This window comes from Oncorhynchus nerka, linkage group LG9b (assembly GCF_034236695.1).
Source record: "Oncorhynchus nerka isolate Pitt River linkage group LG9b, Oner_Uvic_2.0, whole genome shotgun sequence".
Taxonomy (NCBI): domain Eukaryota; kingdom Metazoa; phylum Chordata; class Actinopteri; order Salmoniformes; family Salmonidae; genus Oncorhynchus; species Oncorhynchus nerka.
This window is the reverse complement of record NC_088424.1, coordinates 14694401-14712629: the sequence shown is the minus strand read 5'-3', so window position 1 is coordinate 14712629 and position 18229 is coordinate 14694401. Positions and strand designations below refer to the sequence as shown.

Below are 18229 nucleotides of genomic sequence, written 5' to 3'. Positions count from 1 at the left end.
GTAAATTTAAGTAACTTTATTATTTAGTCTTTTATAATACATTCAGTTCAAGAACAGTCTACCAAGCTTGACTAAAAACAAGGCAAAAAATACAAGTGAGTTGTGTGGCATTGTTTTATGAACCCATATGAGGGACTGGGACTAGTGGGGCAGATACAAAAGTCATGTATAGAACTGCCAACTTGTCTGGCAAAGGGAGTCAATAGTTGAAATTCTATACATTGCACTTTTATCTGTAACATTCTAAAATGTTGCACCCTCTTGAATAAGCCCCAGTTGTATGAGTCACCCTTCACTCTGCAGGTGGGAATATTCATTTTCCCCTAACCACTGATAGGGGGGGTCATTACACTATTAAAGTTCAAATCTGATTGGGGGTACAGAAGGGTTAACTGATCCTAGATCTGTGGTTAGGGGCAAATTCTGAGCCCGTTGGTCCATTGATTGGCAATAGTAAGGTCCTGAGCAATGTGGTTAAAAGTAGTTTACACCACAAACACTCCTTCCCTTCCACATGCCTTAACTCAGACACACTCCACTGATCCAGGTTAATAGGTCATAGGAGCCCATTTCTGTTCACAAACACAGTTCACTTCTGTTAAACTTTCCCTGTAAGTGTTCAACTGTAGGTGACTCCATACATGTATATGCATGGGCTATTGACTTAGAAATATCATAACAGATTGTCATATTTGTCTTTACATTATCTTAAAACATTTGAGGGTCATGGCCTGAAAAGAAAGAAGCGCTGAATACCACCATCACTGAACGTTAGTTGCATTTCACAGCAGCAAGATTGACATATGGATTAACAGCTCAGACTGCAGATTCATTTGAATTAGGATGTTGAGTCAGTCTAAGAGAATTAGATTATTTACAATCAAAAGCAGACGATCTCCTGGGGATGTTTACCGAAGGATTACCATTCAAAACAAATATGTTTTATAAGAAATCAATGGAAAAAAACCCTGGTCTGTTCCTTCGGGTGACAATGTATTCAGAACATTTGCCTTATTGGCCTGAGGCAGACCAGTTTCAGAGAGCACAAAGAGTGCGCTTCTTTGATGTGACAGGGCGTGAATTAAGTTCAAGCCTTCACTTTGAACAAGATACCACGTGCACGAGGCAGTGTCTGTAATGCAGCTGCAGTATGCAAGCAGTCCAACATTGTGATGCTCTAAATATCCCTATGGCAAACTAAGTATCATACGGCCACATTATTTTGATTTTTTTTAAACACATTTGATCATTTTAAATTCTTTAATATAAAAAAAAAATAAGACTTTGATATCTGTTGAGTGTAGTAGACCTTCCTAAAAAACCACTCACCTCCCTCTCTGCCAAGTGCAATGCAATTTCAATAACAAAGAGAAAACAGCCTGCCTTCTTTTTTTTATCATCCAGACAAAGGCCAATCAGGCAGGGCAATCGTTCCCTACTCCACATGCAAAAGGAAAAGGGAGGAGAGAAGGAGAAAAGAGGGAGGGAGGACAGTGGGGAAAGATGGGGTCTTTTTGACATCCCTGCAGCCCCCACTCCTACCAGCCCATTTCCAGTCCAATTCTGGGAATAAATTAATAAGCGGTCACACAATAGCATCGGTCAGGTGGTGAGTGTGAGTGTGTACATGCGTGCACGTGTTTGTGCGTGAGACGTTAAGGAGAAAAGTGATGGTCAGAATGTGTGTATTTAAGTAGACATGTTATACAAAGGGAACCCTTGTCTGTGTGTATCAGTATGTGTCTGTGGTGAATTAGTGCAGTGAGCGGAGATCCATTTTGCAGTGGCAGGGGAAGGACGGTGAGTGGGAGGTGGGGGACACTGAGGTGGGGGTACGAGATGTGGCACGGCGGGCGCGGGCCGGTTAGAAGCGGATGAAGGTGGCATCGATCTGGCGTACGGTGGGCAGCGCCAGCATGATCTTCCTGCGGTATTGGGGGTCCTTCTGTAAGGGGTTCCTCTCCAGGTACACCGTCTCCAGGGCCTTGGAGCTCTTCAGCTCATCCAGATCTGACCAGTTCTCTATCTGATTATCATTCATCTGGGAGGGGGGGGGGGGTGTTAGAGATTTCATATATGGCTTAACTTCTTTATCTGCAGCCTTGGACATATCTATTTCTCAAACAACTGACAGTGATCTACATTAAAAAATGACTCATCCATGCTACATCCCTCCTTTCAATCTCTCCTTCCCTCTTACCCAGAATTCCTGTAGGTCTGTTAAATGGCTGATGTTTTCAATTTTCTTCACCCGGTTGGCTGCGATGTCCAGAGTTGTCAGCTTTTTCTGTATGTGGACAAACAGCATAAATTGAGCCACCACTTTAAATATTTTCAAATAGTTGCTATTAAACTAGTGTGCAGACATGTTAAGTCATAATTTTACAATAACTACAGTTGAAGCCGGAAGTTTAAATGTATTTGGCTAAGGTGTATGTAAACTCAGTTTTTCACAATTCCTGACATTAAATCCTAGTAAAAATTCCCTGTCTTAGGTCAGTTAGGATCAGCACTTTATTTTAAGAATGTGAAATGTCAGAATAAATGGTAGAGAGAATGAGTTATTTGAGCTTTTATTTATTTCGTCACATTCCCAGTGGGTCAGAAGTTTATACATACACTCAATTACTATATTTGGTAGCATTGCCTTTAAATTGTTTAACTTGGGTCAAATGTTTTGGGTAGCCTCCCACAAGCTTCCCACAATAAGTTGGGTGAATTTTGGCCCATTCCTCCTGACAGAGCTGGTGTAACGGAGTCAGGTTTGTAGGCCTCGCTCGCACACACTTTTTCAGTTCTACCCCCCAAAAATATATGGGATTGAAGTCAGGGCTTTGTGATGGCCACTCCAATACCTTGACCTTGTTGTCCTTAGCCAGTTTGCCACAACTTTGGAAGTATGCTTGGGGTTATTGTCCATTTGGAAGACCCATTTGCGACCAAGCTTCAACTTCCTGACTGATGTCGAGATGTTGCTTCAACATATCCACAACATTTTCCTTCCTCATGTTGCCATCTATTTTGTGAAGTGCACCAGTCCCTCCTGCAGCAAAGCACCCCCACAACATGAAGCTGCCACCCCTGTTCTTCACGGTTGGGATGGTGTTTTTCGGCTTGTAAGCCTCCCCCTTTTTCCTCCAAACATAACGATGGTCATTATGGCCAAACAGTTCTATTTTTGTTTCATCAGACCAGAGGACATTTCTCCAAAAAGTACAATCTTTGTCCCCATGCGCAGTTGCAAACCATAGTCTGGCTTTTTTTTTTTTAAATGGTGGTTTTGGAGCAGTGGCTTCTTCCTTGTTGAGCGGCATTTCAGGTTATGTCGATATTGGACTCGTTTTACACTTTTGTACCCGTTTCCTCCAGCATCTTCACAAGGTCCTTTGCTCTTGTTCTGGGATTGATTTGCACTTTTCGCACCAAGTACGTTCATCTCTAGGAGACAGATCGCATCTCCTTCCTGAGCGGTATGACGGCTGCGTGGTCCCATGGTGTTTATACTTGCGTACTATTGTTTGTACAGATGAATGTGGTACCTTCAGGCATTTGGAAATTGCTCCCAAGGATGAACCAGACTTGTGGAGGTCTACCATTTTTTTCTGAGGTCTTGGCTGATTTCTTTAGATTTTCACATGATGTCAAGGAAAGAGGCACTGAGTTTGAAGGTAGGTCTTGAAATACATCCACAGGTACACCTCCAAGGGACTCAAATGATGTCAATTAGCCTATCAGAAGCTTCTAAAGCCATGACATTTTCTGGAATTTTCCAAGCTGTTTAAAGATAGTCAACTTGATGTATGTTAACTACTGACCCACTGGAATTGTTATACAGTGGATTATAAATGAAATAATCTGTCTGTAAACAATTGTTGTAAAAATGACTTGTGTCATGCACAAAGTAGATGTCCTAACCGACTTGCCAAAACTATAGTTTGTTAACAAGAAACGCGTGGAGTGGTTAAAACGAGTTTTAATGACTCCAACCTAAATGTATGTAAACTTCCGACTTCAACATGTTCCTTTATTTTTCTTTAACTAGGCAAGTGAGTAAAGAACACATTCTTATTTACAATGACGCCTACAACGGCCAAACAGACAGCCCTGGGCCAATTGGGTGTCCCATAGGGCGGCGCACAATCACGGCCATTTGCAATTCAGCCTGGATTCAAACCAGGGTGTCTATAATGACGCCTCTAGCACTGAGACGCAGTCCCTTAGACAACCCATGTAAATCGCACATGTTTCTTTTTTAGATAAAACATTTTTTTAAATACATTGTATGATCTACATGCAGTGAAGCCGCTAAACATTTACATCAAGTCATCTAGCAGACTCCCACCACATTACTTCATTAGGGATCCATAAATATTGCATTCCTGCTCTAATTTTATTGGTCGCCATGGCAACGTGCATGGCCCTACAGTTGTGCAGGTTGCAGTTGACTCACGTTGTTCTCCAGGCCCTCTATGACCTCGATGCCATTGTGACTCAGGTAGAGCTCCTTCAGGTTGACCAGACCCTGCAGACCCTCCATCTTGGTGATGCGGTTACTCTGGAGGAAAGACGACAACACAACATCCACTTGTCTTCAATATTGTACCGCTACTGAATAGGGTCACTAAACACAAGCATTTGCGTGTTAGAAATGCTGCAGTCTATGACTCGTTGTCCCAATGAACACAAAACTGAAGACTGAGGAAGTGGCAGACACTATTAAGCCAGTTTGTGTGTGTGTACCTGGATGCTAAGGACTGTCAGATTGTGTAGGCCCTCCAGATGCTGAAACTGCGTGATCTTGTTGGTGCCCAGAAACAGACTCGTCAAGGAGGACAGAGAGTCCAAATTCTCAATTACCTGGAAACACGCAAAAAGCCACACACACGTTAGATCAATCAAGTCTTTGCGGCAACAATGACTTTCTGTTCCAAGTGGCTGCCAATTGAGAGCCGTGTAGACTTGGAGTAAGCAGAGCATAAGTGTAAAAAACATTAACACCTTCCTAATATTGAGCTGCACACCACCTCAGAAAAGCCTCAATTCATCTGGGTATGGACTCTACAAGGTGTCGAAAGTGTCCCACAGGGACGCTGGCACATGTTGACTCCAAATGCTTCCCACAATTGTGTCAAGTTGGCTAAATGTCCTTTAGGTGTTGGACCATTCTTGATACACACGGCAAACTGTTGAGTGAGAAACCCAACAGCATTGCAGATCTAGACACAAACTGGTGCACAGGGCACCTACTACCATACCCCATTCAAAGACGCGCAGCCCAGTCAAAACTGTTCGCTGCTCTGGCCCCCCAATGGTGGAACAAACTCCCTCACGACGCCAGGACAGCGGAGTCAATCACCACCTTCCGGAGACACCTGAAACCCCACCTCTTTCAGGAATACCTAGGATAGGATAAAGTAATCCTTCTCACCCCCCTAAAAGATTTAGATGCACTATTGTAAAGTGGCTGTTCCACTGGATGTCTTAAGGTGAACGCACCAATTTGTAAGTCGCTCTGGATAAGAGCGTCTGCTAAATGACTTAAATGTAAATGTAAATGTAAAGGCACCTCTCTTGTGGTTTTGCCCATTCACCCTCCGAATTGTACACAAACAATTCATGTCTCAATTGTCACAAGGCTTAAAAATCCTTCTTCAACCCATCTCCTCCCCTTCATCTACACTGATGGAAGGGGATTTAATAAGTGACACCCCTAGAGATTTTTTCCACATTGTAACTTATCAAAGTAGGATTAAATTATCTACAAAATACTCTGTCAAAGTGAAAGATTTATAAAATTAAAATAAAAGTGGAATGAAAAATCCAAATATCTTGATTAGATAAGTATTCAACCCTGAGTCAATACATGGAATCACATTGGGCAGCGATTACAGCTGCGAGTCTTTCTGGGTAAGTCTTAAAGCGTTGCACACCTGCATTGTACAATATTTGCAGATTATTATTTTTACAATTCTTCAAGGTCTGTCAAGTTGGTTGTTGAAGTCTTGCCATAGATTTAAGCCGGTTTAAGTCAACATTTTAACTAGGCCACTCAGGAACATTCAATGTTGTTTTGGGAAGCAACTCCAATTTATTAGGTACACACATTTAGTACTGTGTCGGACCCTTTGCCGCCAGATCAGCCCGGAATACGTCGGGACACGGCGTTCAAATCATTGCTTAATTGGTATCAAGGGACTTAACTTGTGCCAGGAAAACATTCCACACACAAATTCACCACAGCCACGAGCCTGTACCGTTGACAACAGGCAGGATGGGTCCATGGACTCATGCTGCTTACGCCAAAACTTGACTCTCGCATCTGCATGTCGCAAAACAAACCGGGATTTGTCAGACCAGGAGATGTTTTTCCACTCAAATTGTCCAATGTTGGTGATCGCGCACCCACTGGAGCCGCTTCTTCTTGTTTTTAGCTGACAGGAGTTGAACTTGGTGTGGTCGTAACAGCCCATCCATGACAAGGTTCAACAAGTTGTGCAAGCCGAGATGCCGTTCTACACACCACTGTTGAGCTGTGTTTGCCCACAGGACTGCCGCTGACTGAATGTTTGCGTTGCACTATTCTCGGCAAACCCTCGACATTGTCGTGCATGAAAAACCCAGGAGGGCGGCCGTTTGAGATACTGGATCCGGCGGGCCTGGCACAGATGATCATACCACGTTCAAAGTCGCTTAGGTCATTCGTTTTGCCAATTCTAACGTTCGATTGCAAGCCATGGCCACGTGACTATAGAAGCAATCAATTTTCGTGAACAAGGTGGTGTACCGAATAAAAACAGGCCACATTGTAAATTTGGCCATGTGTTTTAGAATATTGTCCTGCTGAAAAGGTGAATTAATCGCCCAGTGTCTGTTGGAAAGCAGACTGAACTAAGGTTTTCCTCTAGGATTTTGCCTGTGCTTAGCTCTATTCCATTGCTTTTTATCATAAAACACTCCCCAATCCTTGCCGATGACATGCATACCCATAACATGATGCAGCCACCACGATTTAACATTAAGAGTGGAGCTAAGGGATTTATCCCAAACATGACGCTTTGTATTCAGGACATGAAGTTAATTTCTTTGCCACATTCCTTGCAGTTTAGTGCCTTACTGTAAAAAGGATGCATGTTTTAGAATATTTTTTATTCTGTACAGGCTTCATTCTTTTTACTCATTTAGGTTAGTATTGTGGAGTAACTACAATGTTGTTGAACCATCATCAGTTTTGTCCTATCACAGCCATTAAACTCTGTTTTGGCCTCATGGTGAAATCCCTGAGCAGTTTCCTTCCGTTCCGGCAACTGAGTTAGGAAGGATGCCATCCGAAGTGTAATTAATAACTTACATGCTTTTTTTTTGCTTAACAAGTCACATAATAAGTAGCATGGACTGTGTGCAATAAGTGTTTTACTTGATTTGACAACCTCATCTCTGTACCCCACACATACAGATAATTTTAAGGTCTCTCAGTCGAGCAGTGAAATTCAACCAAAGAGGTTTTCCAATGACTCACAACATTGCACACGTTCAGCATGTTGAAGTTATTCATTACACTTTGGATGGTGAATCAATACACCCAGTCACTACAAAGATACAGGTGTCCTTCCTAACTCAGTTGCAGGAGAGGAAGGAAACCGCTTAGGGATTTCACCATGAGGCCAATGGTCACTTTAAAACAGTTACAGAGTTGAATGACTTTGATAAGAGAAAAATGAAGGACAGATCAACAACATTGTACTTACTCCACAATACTAACCTAACTGACAGAGTAAAAATAATGAAGCAGAATAAAACATTCAAAAACATGCATTCTGTTTGCAATAAGGCACTTAAGTAAAACTGCAAAAAATGTGGCAAAAAAATTAACTATGTCCTGAATACAAAGCGCTATGTTTGGGTTGGGGCAAATCCACAACACATCACTGAGTACCACGCTTCATATTCAATCCCACCGCTGTCAATTGTTTTGGGGTGGCAGGTAGCCTAGTGGTTAGAGCGTTGGGCCAGTAACCAAAAGTTTGCTAGATCGAATCCCCGAGCTGACAAGGTAAAAATCTGTCGTTCTGCCCCTGAACAAGGCAGTTAACCCACTGTTCCTAGGCAGTCATTGTAAATAACAATTAGTTCTTCACGGACTTGCCTAGTTAAATAAAAAGGTTCAATCAAATAAAAATATATATTTTAATATATATTTTGAAGCATGGTGGTGGCTGCATTATGTTATGGGTATGCTTGTCATTGGCAAGGACTAGGGAGTTTATGATAAAATAAACAATAGGGCTGAGCACAGGCAAACTTCAGTCTGCTTTCCAACAGACACTGGGAGATGAGTTCACCTTTCAGCAGGACAACCTAAAATACAAGGCCAAATATACACTGAATGACTAAAATTGAATGTTCCTGAGTGGCCTAGTTACAGTTGCAGAAAGAATGGACAGAGAGAAGCAGGTGAGTAATGGCTGGTAGCGGAGGGAAGATCACAGCTGTCACATGATTATTGGATGAGGCACTCATTGTGATATGACATCACACTGTGTTTGATATTATATTTGTAGAACACAGAGATGCATTCTGTGCTTAGTCAATGATTTTGATATGACAGAGACAAACAGTATTTTTTTTTCTTCAAAACTGCAAATATCGCCAAAAAGCCAAGGAGTTTGCATCTCTGCATACAAATTCTAAGCATATGTAATTGGTCGCACATGCCCTGTAACCCCTGACCCTTGGCCTCTGTCTCACCCGGATGCGGTTAGAGCCCAGCTCCAGCATCTCCAGGCCGGTGAGATGGTCCAAATTGGCGATGTGGCTGATCTTGTTGTGCAGCAGGAATAGCTTCTTCAGCCCCGTCAGACGCTCCAGACCCTCCACCTTCCTCAGAAGATTGAAGGACACGTCTAGCTGGCTGGAGAGCAGAGTCAAAATACATTCAGGTTTAATAAAAATTTACTGAGAGGAAACATTTTGTGCAAAATAGCACATGGAGTAACAAAGTTAATTCAGTTCTGTCAGTGTAACTGAGGAGAGGACACTTAATGGTTAGTAAAAGCTGGTCATCGAGGCAACCGCAAGGTCAGCTGATAGGAAGGTAAACACTGGTGTGTATGCATGCATTTATGTACAGTACCAGTCAAATTTGGACAAACCTACATTGTAGAATAATAGTGAAGACACCAGAACTATGAAATAACACATATTGAATCATGTAGTAACCTAACAAGTGTTAAACAAATCAGAATATATTTGAGATTCTTCAAAGTAGCCACCCTTTGCCTTGATGACAGCTTTAAAACACTCTTTGTATTCTCTCAACCAGATTCATGAGGGATGCTTTTCCAACTGTCTTGAAGGAGTTCCCACATATGCTGAGCACTTGTTGGCTTATTTTCCTTCACTCTGCAGTCCAACTCATCCCAATTGGGTTGAGGTCAGGTCAACTTATGCAGCACTCCATCACTGTCCTTTTTGGTCAAATAGTCCTTACACACCCTGGAGGTGTATTTTGGGTCATTGTTTCACTAAGCGCAAACCAAATGGGATGGCGTATCGCTGCAGAATGCTGTGGTAGCCATGCTGGTTAAGTGTGCTTTGAATTCTAAATAAATCTCAGACAGTGTCTCCACAAAAATCACCCCACACCATCACACCTCGATGTTTCACGGTGGGAACCACACAAGATCATCCGTTCACATGGGGGTTGGAACCAAAAATCTCAAATTTGGACTCATCAGACCAAAGGACAGATTTCCACTGGTCTAATGTCCATTGCTCATGTTTCTTGGCCCAAGCAAGTCTCTTCTTCTTGGTGTCCTTTAGTAGTGGTTTCTTTGCAGCAATTGGACTACGAAGGCCTGATTCACGCAGTCTGTCTGTTACTTGAACTCTGAAGCATTTATAAGGGCTTCAATTTCTGAGGAACTTGTCCTCTGCAGCAGAGGTAACTCTGAGTCTTCCTTTCCTGTGGCGGTCCTTCATCATAGCGCTTGATGGTTTTTGCGACTGCAACTGAAGAAAATGTCAAAGTTCTTGAAATTTTCAAGATTGAATGACCATGTCTTAAAGTAATGATGGACTGTCCTTTCTCTTTGCTTATTTGAGCCGTTCTTGGCATAATATAGACTTGGTATTTTACCAAATAGAACCATCTTCTGTATACCCCCCCTACCATGTCACAACACAACCGATTGGCTCAAACGCATTAAGGACAGAAATTCGACAAATTAACAAGGAACTGTTAATTGAAATGCATTCCAGGTGACTACCTCATTAAGCTGATTGAGAGAATGCCAAGAGGGTGCAAAGCTGTCATCAAGGCAAAGGGTGGCCATTTTGATTTCTTCAGTATTATTCTACAAGGTAGAAAATAGTACAAATAAAGAAAAACCCTGGAATGAGTAGGTGTGTCCACACTTTTGACTGGTACTGTATGGGTCAGACTCACTCCAGTTCTGTGAGGGTCTGCAGGTTCTCAAGTTTGCGGATTTGGTTGTCGTAGAGATCCAGCTCCTTCAGAGTCACTAACGTCTCCAGGTTCTCAATGTTTTTGATCAGGTTCTGCCTTAGAGAGAGCGTCTGGAGACACGCAAACATTCAGCGTTAGTTAATCTAGTCATTCTGTTTGTGCAGACAGTCTCCTTTACCCAAGGGTGATTGTCATCTATGTTTTCTATAAATAGCTATATGATGTTTTTAGAAATCACACTGTATGGGTGAAGGACTGACAGTAGTCAACCTACTGACCTTAGCCTTCCTCAACACCTCCAATCCCTCAATCTTCCCAATCCTACAGTGGACGAGATCAACATCCTGTGAAGAGAGGTAGGTGTGTTAGATAGAGAACTAAATTGGAACACCATTCATAATTGTTATGGCAACACTAATTCCCATCCCTCCATCACCTCTTCCTCTGGGTCCAAGGTTATGGTATCCATATCAACGGGAGACTCCTCTTTAACTGTGTACAAAGAGAAAAGACATTTCAAGAAGTGATTTGTAACACAGCATCTAGGCCTAACTAGAGTAGCATGTACTAGCTACAACAGTACAAAATGTTCTCAAATCAAATTGTATTCGTCATATGCGCCTAATACAACAGTTTACCTACAAGCCCCCAACCAACTTTGTAGTTTAAAAAAAAATACAGATAAGATCAGGATGAAAGTAACAACTAATTAAAGTGCAGCAGTAAAACAATAGCGAGTCCATATACAGGGGGTACCAGTACAGAGTCAATGTGCGGTGGCACCGGTTAGTTGAGGTAGTATGTACATGTGGGTAGAGTTATTGAAGTGACTATGTATAGATGCAACAGAGTAGAAGCGGTGTAAAGGGGGGGTGGGGGAGCAATGCAAAAAGTCTGAGTAGCCATTTGATTAGGTGTTCAGCAGACTTATGGCTTGAGAGTAGAAGCTGTTTAGAAGCATCTTGGACCGAGACTTTGCGCTCCGGTACCGCTGCCATGCGGTAGTAGAGAGAACAGTCTATGACGACTAGGGTGGCTGGAGTCTTTGACAATTTTAAGGGCCTTCCTCCAACACCGCCTGGTATAGAGATCCTGGATGGCAAGAAGCTTGGCCCCAGTGACGTACTGGGCCGTACGCACTACCCTCTGTAGTGCCTTGTGGTCGGAGGCCGAGCAGTTGCCATACTAGGCAGTGATGCAACCAGTCAGGATGTTCTCGATGGTGTAGCTGTAGAACCTTTTGAGGATCTGAGGACCCATGCCAAATCTTTTCAGTCTCCTGAGGGGGAAGAGGTGCTGTCGTGCCCTCTTCACGACTGTCTTGGTGTGCTTGGACCATGTTAGTTTGTTGGTGAAGTGGACACCAAGGAAGGAACTTGAAGTGCTCAACCTGCCCCAATACAGCCCTGTCGATGAGAATGGGGGCGTGTTCTGTCCTCTTTTTTCCAGTAGTCCACAATCACCTCCTTTGTCTTGATCATATTGAGGCCAGGTCTCTGACCTCCTCCCTATAGGGCGTCTCGTTGTTGTTTGGGCCTCCCACTGTTGTGTCATCTGCAAATTGAATGGTGTTGGAGTCGTGCAGTCATGAGTGAACAGGGAGTACAGGAGGGGACAAAACACACACCTGATGGGCCCCTGTGTTGAGGATCAGCGTGGCAGGATGTGTTACCTACCCTTACCACCTGGGGGCCGCCCGTCAGGAAGTCCAGGATCCAGTTGCATAGGGAGGTGTTTAGTCCCAGGGTCCTTCGCTTATTGATGAGCTTTGAGGGCACTAGTGTTGAACACTGAGCTGTAGTCAATGAATAGCATTCTCACAGTTGTTCCTTTTGTCCAGATGGGAAAGGGCAGTGTGGAGTGCAATAGAGATTGCATCATCTGTGGATCTGTTGATGGTATACAAATTGGAGTGGGTCCAGGGTTTCTGGGATAATGGTGTTGATGTGAGCCATGACCAGCCTTTCAAAGCACTTCATGGCTACAGACATGAGTGCTACGGGTCGGTAGTCATTTAGGCAGGTTACCTTTGTGTTCTTGGTCACAGGGACTATGGTGGTCTGCTTTAAACATGTTGGTATTACAGACTCAGACAGGGAGAAGTTGAACTTGCCAGTTGGTCTGTGCATGCTTGGAGTACACGTCCTGGTAATCCGCCTGGCCCTGCGGCCTTGTGAATGTTGACCTGTTTAAAGGTTTTACTCGGCTGCGGAGAGTGTGATCGCACAGTCGTCCGGAACAGATGGGGCTCTTATGCATGTTTCAGTGTTATTTGCCTCGAAGCGAGCATAGAAGTTAATCTTGGGCAGGTCGCAGTTGTTCTCAACTGGCCTACCTAGTTAAATAAAGGTGAAAAAATGTTTAAAAAAATAGTTTAGCTTGTCTGGTATGCTCGTGTCACTGGGCAGCTCTCGGCTGTGCTTCCCTTTGTAGTCTGTAATGGTTTGCAAGCCCTGCCACATCCGACGAGCGTCAGAGCCGGTTTAGTACGATACGATCTTAGTCCTGTATTGATGCTTTGCCTGTTTGATGGTTTGTCTGAAGGCATAGCGGGATTTCCTATTAACTTCCGGGATTTTTTTTTATTTCACCCTTATTTAACCAGGTGGCCAGTTGAGAACAAGTTCTCATTTACAACTGTGACCTGGCTAAGATAAAGCAAAGCGACACAAACAACAGAGTTACACATGGAATAAACAAACGTACAGTCAATAACACAATGGGTTAGAGTCCCGCTCCTTGAAAGCGGCAGCTCTAGTCTTTAGGTCAGTGCTGATGCTGCCTGTAATCCATGGCTTCTGGTTGGGCTATGTACGTACGGCCACTGTGGGGACGATGTCGTCGATGCACTTATTAATGAAGCCAATGACTGATATGGTGTACTCCTCAATGCCATTGGAGGAATCCCAGAACATATTCCAGTCTGTGCTAGCAAAACAGTCCTGTAGTTTAGAATCTGCTTCATCTGACCACTTTTTTATTGATCTAGTCACTGGTGCTTCCTGCTTTCAGTCAGATTCAAATCAAAATATTTTTGTTCAGTTTGTGCCAACTGAGCATGACTTGACACTTTACTTGTGTATAACCTTACCCTGTATACTTGCATAACATAATATTTAATTTGTAGAGCGCATTTCCCACATTAAATTCACATAAGATAGCAAACAAAAAACAAGTAGAAAAAAAGTCACAATACATCAATACATTACCTACTAATGCAAAAGACACTTTATGCAAATTAAGTGATCAAACATTAATAGCTAGGTTCTCAGTTAAATTAGGACATTGAAGCTGCCTCCTTGACATGTACAGGTAGGCCCCACCTGTAGCAGGAGGCTGGTTCAGGTCTACCTCCCCATTGATGCTCTTCCTCCTGGTCTCATCATCTCCGGACTCCTCTGACTCTCCCTTCCGGTCCACTGCACACAGAACAGATGGGAAGGAACAGCCTGGGTCAGTTCAATGTAGTTTGAACATTATCACAGTTGTAGCCATGGATGAGTCATGAAAACTAAAGCGCCCACGTAGCAGGCTCACATGATCGGACCCGCTTTTCTATGGATGGCTGTCTGCAAACTACTGCTAGCTGATCAGTAGACGTAGAAACGTATTTATACTTAGCTAAACCTTGTTTTGAAGTTAGCTATATACAGTAGCTAGTATGGTTATTTTCGTATGTGTCTATCTGACCGTTTGAATTAGATGTTGGAAGAATCCGACAATATTGAAAGCAACATTTCCACGCTAGCTGACTGGCCAGCAAGGGCCGACCAACCAGCTAGCTAGAGTAGCTTGATAGACCAATCACCATGAGATGTTCCCATTTCAACTACACTCAGTTGCTAGGCTAACTTGCTTTAAGTGGATGATTCGGTCATTATTTGTTATATATCTAATGTTAGCTAACTACAAAAAACATAGGAGGATGACATTTACCTAGGTACAGAAAACCATGTTAGCTAGTACTAGTAGCTAGATAAATGCTAGCGAACGTAAACAACTTATTGAATGAAATAGCTAGCTACTGCCACTGGTGGCTAACAACATTAGCTAGATAGCATGTCCACGGAGGGAAGGGCAAAGTAGCACAAAATAACATCCCCTGCAGCATGGGGGGGTTCAATAATAAATAGTTAAATATATATTTAACCACCCTCATGAAAAACTATTTGTGATGCAATATTTTTAAATTGTCACTCACCTTCCATCTCTTGAGGCTCTCCAACAGACAGGGTAGCCATATTTGTTTCCGATAACTCTCCCTTTTTAATTGACAATCTCCTCAGCCAATCAGGAGGCTGCATGTTTGATGCGGGCTCTGCCTTCAAAAGGGGTGCGTCACTGACCACAATAGACCATTTATCCGTTTGTTAGCGATATTCAAGATCACATTTGAATCCCGAAAATATAGACAAAACATGAATGTTTAAACTGGAAAATATAAGAACTGCGACACTATCACAAAGAGCAGTTTAATTGCACTTTTTGACCACAGGATGGTGCCAATCACACATATTCCTGCAAAACAGCATGCCACAATCACACCTGCACAAGAGGACATACATAGCCCTTCAACAAGGGCAGATAAATCAAATAAGAATAGACTGTTTAAGGGAAGGTCATCCATAACCAGAAAGATACTATAGGTGGATGGTGTATATTTTTTAAACAATGAGTAGATGTACTTACATTTACATTTAAGTCATTTAGCAGACGCTCTTATCCAGAGCGACTTACAAATTGGTGCTTTCACCTTATGACATCCAGTGGAACAGCCACTTTACAATAGTGCATCTAGGTCTTTTAAGGGGGGAGGGGGAGAAGGATTACTTTATCCTATCCTAGGTATTCCTTAAAGAGGTGGGGTTTCAGGTGTCTCCGGAAGGTGGTGATTGACTCCGCTGTCCTGGCGTCGTGAGGGAGTTTGTTCCACCATTGGGGGGCCAGAGCAGCGAACAGTTTTGACTGGGCTGAGCGGGAACTGTACTTCCTCAGTGGTAGGGAGGCGAGCAGGCCAGAGGTGGATGAACGCAGTGCCCTTGTTTGGGTGTAGGGCCTGATCAGAGCCTGGAGGTAGTGAGGTGCCGTTCCCCTCACAGCTCCGTAGGCAAGCACCATGGTCTTGTAGCGGATGCGAGCTTCAACTGGAAGCCAGTGGAGAGAGTGGAGGAGCGGGGTGACGTGAGAGAACTTGGGAAGGTTGAACACCAGACGGGCTGCGGCGTTCTGGATGAGTTGTAGGGGTTTAATGGCACAGGCAGGGAGCCCAGCCAACAGCGAGTTGCAGTAATCCAGACGGGAGATGACAAGTGCCTGGATTAGGACCTGCGCCGCTTCCTGTGTGAGGCAGGGTCGTACTCTGCGGATGTTGTAGAGCATGAACCTACAGGAACGGGCCACCGCCTTGATGTTATTTGAGAACGACAGGGTGTTGTCCAGGATCACGCCAAGGTTCTTAGCGCTCTGGGAGGAGGACACAATGGAGTTGTCAACCGTGATGGCGAGATCATGGAACGGGCAGTCCTTCCCCGGGAGGAAGAGTAGCTCCGTCTTGCCGAGGTTCAGCTTGAGGTGATGATCCGTCATCCACACTGATATGTCTGCCAGACATGCAGAGATGCGATTCGCCACCTGGTCGTCAGAAGGGGGAAAGGAGAAGATTAATTGTGTGTCGTCTGCATAGCAATGATAGGAGAGACCATGTGAGGTTATGACAGAGCCAAGTGACTTGGTGTATAGCGAGAATAGGAGAGGGCCTAGAACAGAGCCCTGGGGGACACCAGTGGTGAGAGCACGTGGTGAGGAGACGGATTCTCGCCACGCCACCTGGTAGAAGCGACCTGTCAGGTAGGACGCAATCCAAGCGTGGGCCGCGCCGGAGATGCCCAACTCGGAGAGGGTGGAGAGGAGGATCTGATGGTTCACAGTATCGAAGGCAGCCGATAGGTCTAGAAGGATGAGAGCAGAGGAGAGAGAGTTAGCTTTAGCAGTGCGGAGCGCCTCCGTGATACAGAGAAGAGCAGTCTCAGTTGAATGACTAGTCTTGAAACCTGACTGATTTGGATCAAGAAGGTCATTCTGAGAGAGATAGCGGGAGAGCTGGCCAAGGACGGCACGTTCAAGAGTTTCTTAATCTACTTCCCCAGTAGGTGACTTTCCTTTCATTAATCGGATGAATGTTATTTATCTAATCAACTATGTTTAATTGTTACCAGATTAAAATAATCATGTAACAATTAACTCATTAGGAATTTGGGGCACCACGAGAGCGATTGTTTAAAGAGTTACCCGAATTAAATCACGCCCATCAAAGAGTCAAAACAGTTCATCCTAACCTTGTATCATATCATCATTCTGAACAATCATAATCTCTTGCATCTGCAAAAAAAAAAAACACAGCCTTACATTTGATTCAGCACTACACATATTGGTTTAGTTATTTATTTACTAGCTAACTAAATGATAACACAGGATAAAGATACACACTTAATACATTAGAAACAGGTCCCTAGCGGACTGACACAATATGGTGGCTTTTTATAAAAGACATGGGGGGGGGGGGGGGGGGGGGGGAGAGAGAGAGGGACTGAGACATAATACTTTGGTACATTTATAAACTACTCTCACAGTAATCATATACTTTGCACATGAACCGCCTCCCTTTTGGAGTAAGCCAAGCCTTCTTGGAAAGGGTTTGGTTGGGCCTTTCCACGGCACGCTTGTAATGCTCTGATCCCCCCTTTCTTTGAAGATAGGCTAGCCAGCCGTGTCGTTGGTTCCCATTGAGTAGTAGAATACGGTGATTCGAGAAGAGTTGTATAAGGATGGATGGTTTGAAGAGTAGTAGAATGGTCCCACTTCAATTCACTTTACTTAGGACAGCTAATCAGCCGTACCAGTGATATTGTCTCTACCTCGTGTTGAGATTTCAGCGTTCAAACCCCTTTGGACGTGACCTGTAGCTACACACCTCTTTGTTCTGAATGTAAATTTCTTTACCAATCCTTTTATGCACTCTGGTCAAATGGGACTGTTCCGTCAGGCTGACACACTCTGACCTCACTCGGGGCGTGGCTACTTACTGTGCAAAGTTTTTGAAAACAAATGATCTCTTATGGCTACAAAAACCACATCCCTAACAAAAACACATTCATCGTTTTTCATATTTCATGCACAACGTAAAGGATGGAGACTTCGCACATGTAGTGTATATACTTTAAATTACAGTATTTCCTCTATAATATTTTTAATGACATCCCAAAATAACCAACAATAGTTTTCCATAGCTCGCCTCTAACCATTCCCCACATTTGCTGTGAGAAATATTGTTCCAGTATTCACTTTAAAACGTCTCTAGAGACAGAGTGCATTCCTTTGTGAATTTGGAGAGGGAGACCCTAGATCTCCTCTGTTTTAATTTACAACAGGGTGTGAGGCTGGTTTTCCATATGAAGTAAAGTACACGGAGTGAGACCGAGACGCTGCTGTTCTTGTTATCTTGACACAGATCTTGACTGCCCAAACAATATTCCCCTCCACTGCGTACCAGGCTTTATAGGCCCTCTTCAGACACACTGCTGGTGAATAGGACTACTTTACTCCAAACTCAGTGTAGTCCCGTCAGAACCACACAGTGGCAAAACTCTCTGAAGCATGTGTGGAATCAATCTTTTAACCTCCCTGTGTATTACATGGATACCATAATATATTTTCCGCTTAGATCATGCATCATGCTCTGTGAACACTTCTTTGTATGAGCGGCTA

At 43.6% G+C, this 18229-nt stretch overlaps 1 protein-coding gene across 1 annotated transcript; it reads right to left on the bottom strand.

Moving 5' to 3' along the window:
• Nucleotide 1: 1 nt before the first annotated feature.
• Nucleotides 2–15239, bottom strand: LOC115114324 (protein phosphatase 1 regulatory subunit 7). Its single transcript, XM_029642461.2, has 10 exons — nt 14667–15239; nt 13789–13884; nt 10902–10957; nt 10744–10809; nt 10445–10575; nt 8746–8908; nt 4741–4857; nt 4451–4555; nt 2201–2287; nt 2–2041 (listed from the first exon to the last, which is right to left on the bottom strand). The coding sequence occupies exons 1-10, from the start codon at nt 14767–14769 to the stop codon at nt 1865–1867; spliced, it is 1101 nt and encodes a 366-aa protein (XP_029498321.1). The 5' UTR covers nt 14770–15239; the 3' UTR covers nt 2–1864.
• Nucleotides 15240–18229: the final 2990 nt, after the last annotated feature.

What these genes read in the sequence shown, in the direction of transcription:
- LOC115114324 (XM_029642461.2), bottom strand. Translation starts at nt 14,769, where the DNA reads ATGCAGCCTCCTGATTGGCTGAGGAGATTGTCAATTAAAAAGGGAGAG. An exon ending in GAACCAGCCTCCTGCTACAG is followed by an intron (nt 10,958 to 13,788) that starts GTGGGGCCTACC and finishes CTTTGTACACAG; the next exon opens with TTAAAGAGGAGTCTCCCGTT. An exon ending in TGGGCTCTAACCGCATCCGG is followed by an intron (nt 4,858 to 8,745) that starts GTGAGACAGAGG and finishes GCGTGTTTCCAG; the next exon opens with GTAATTGAGAATTTGGACTC.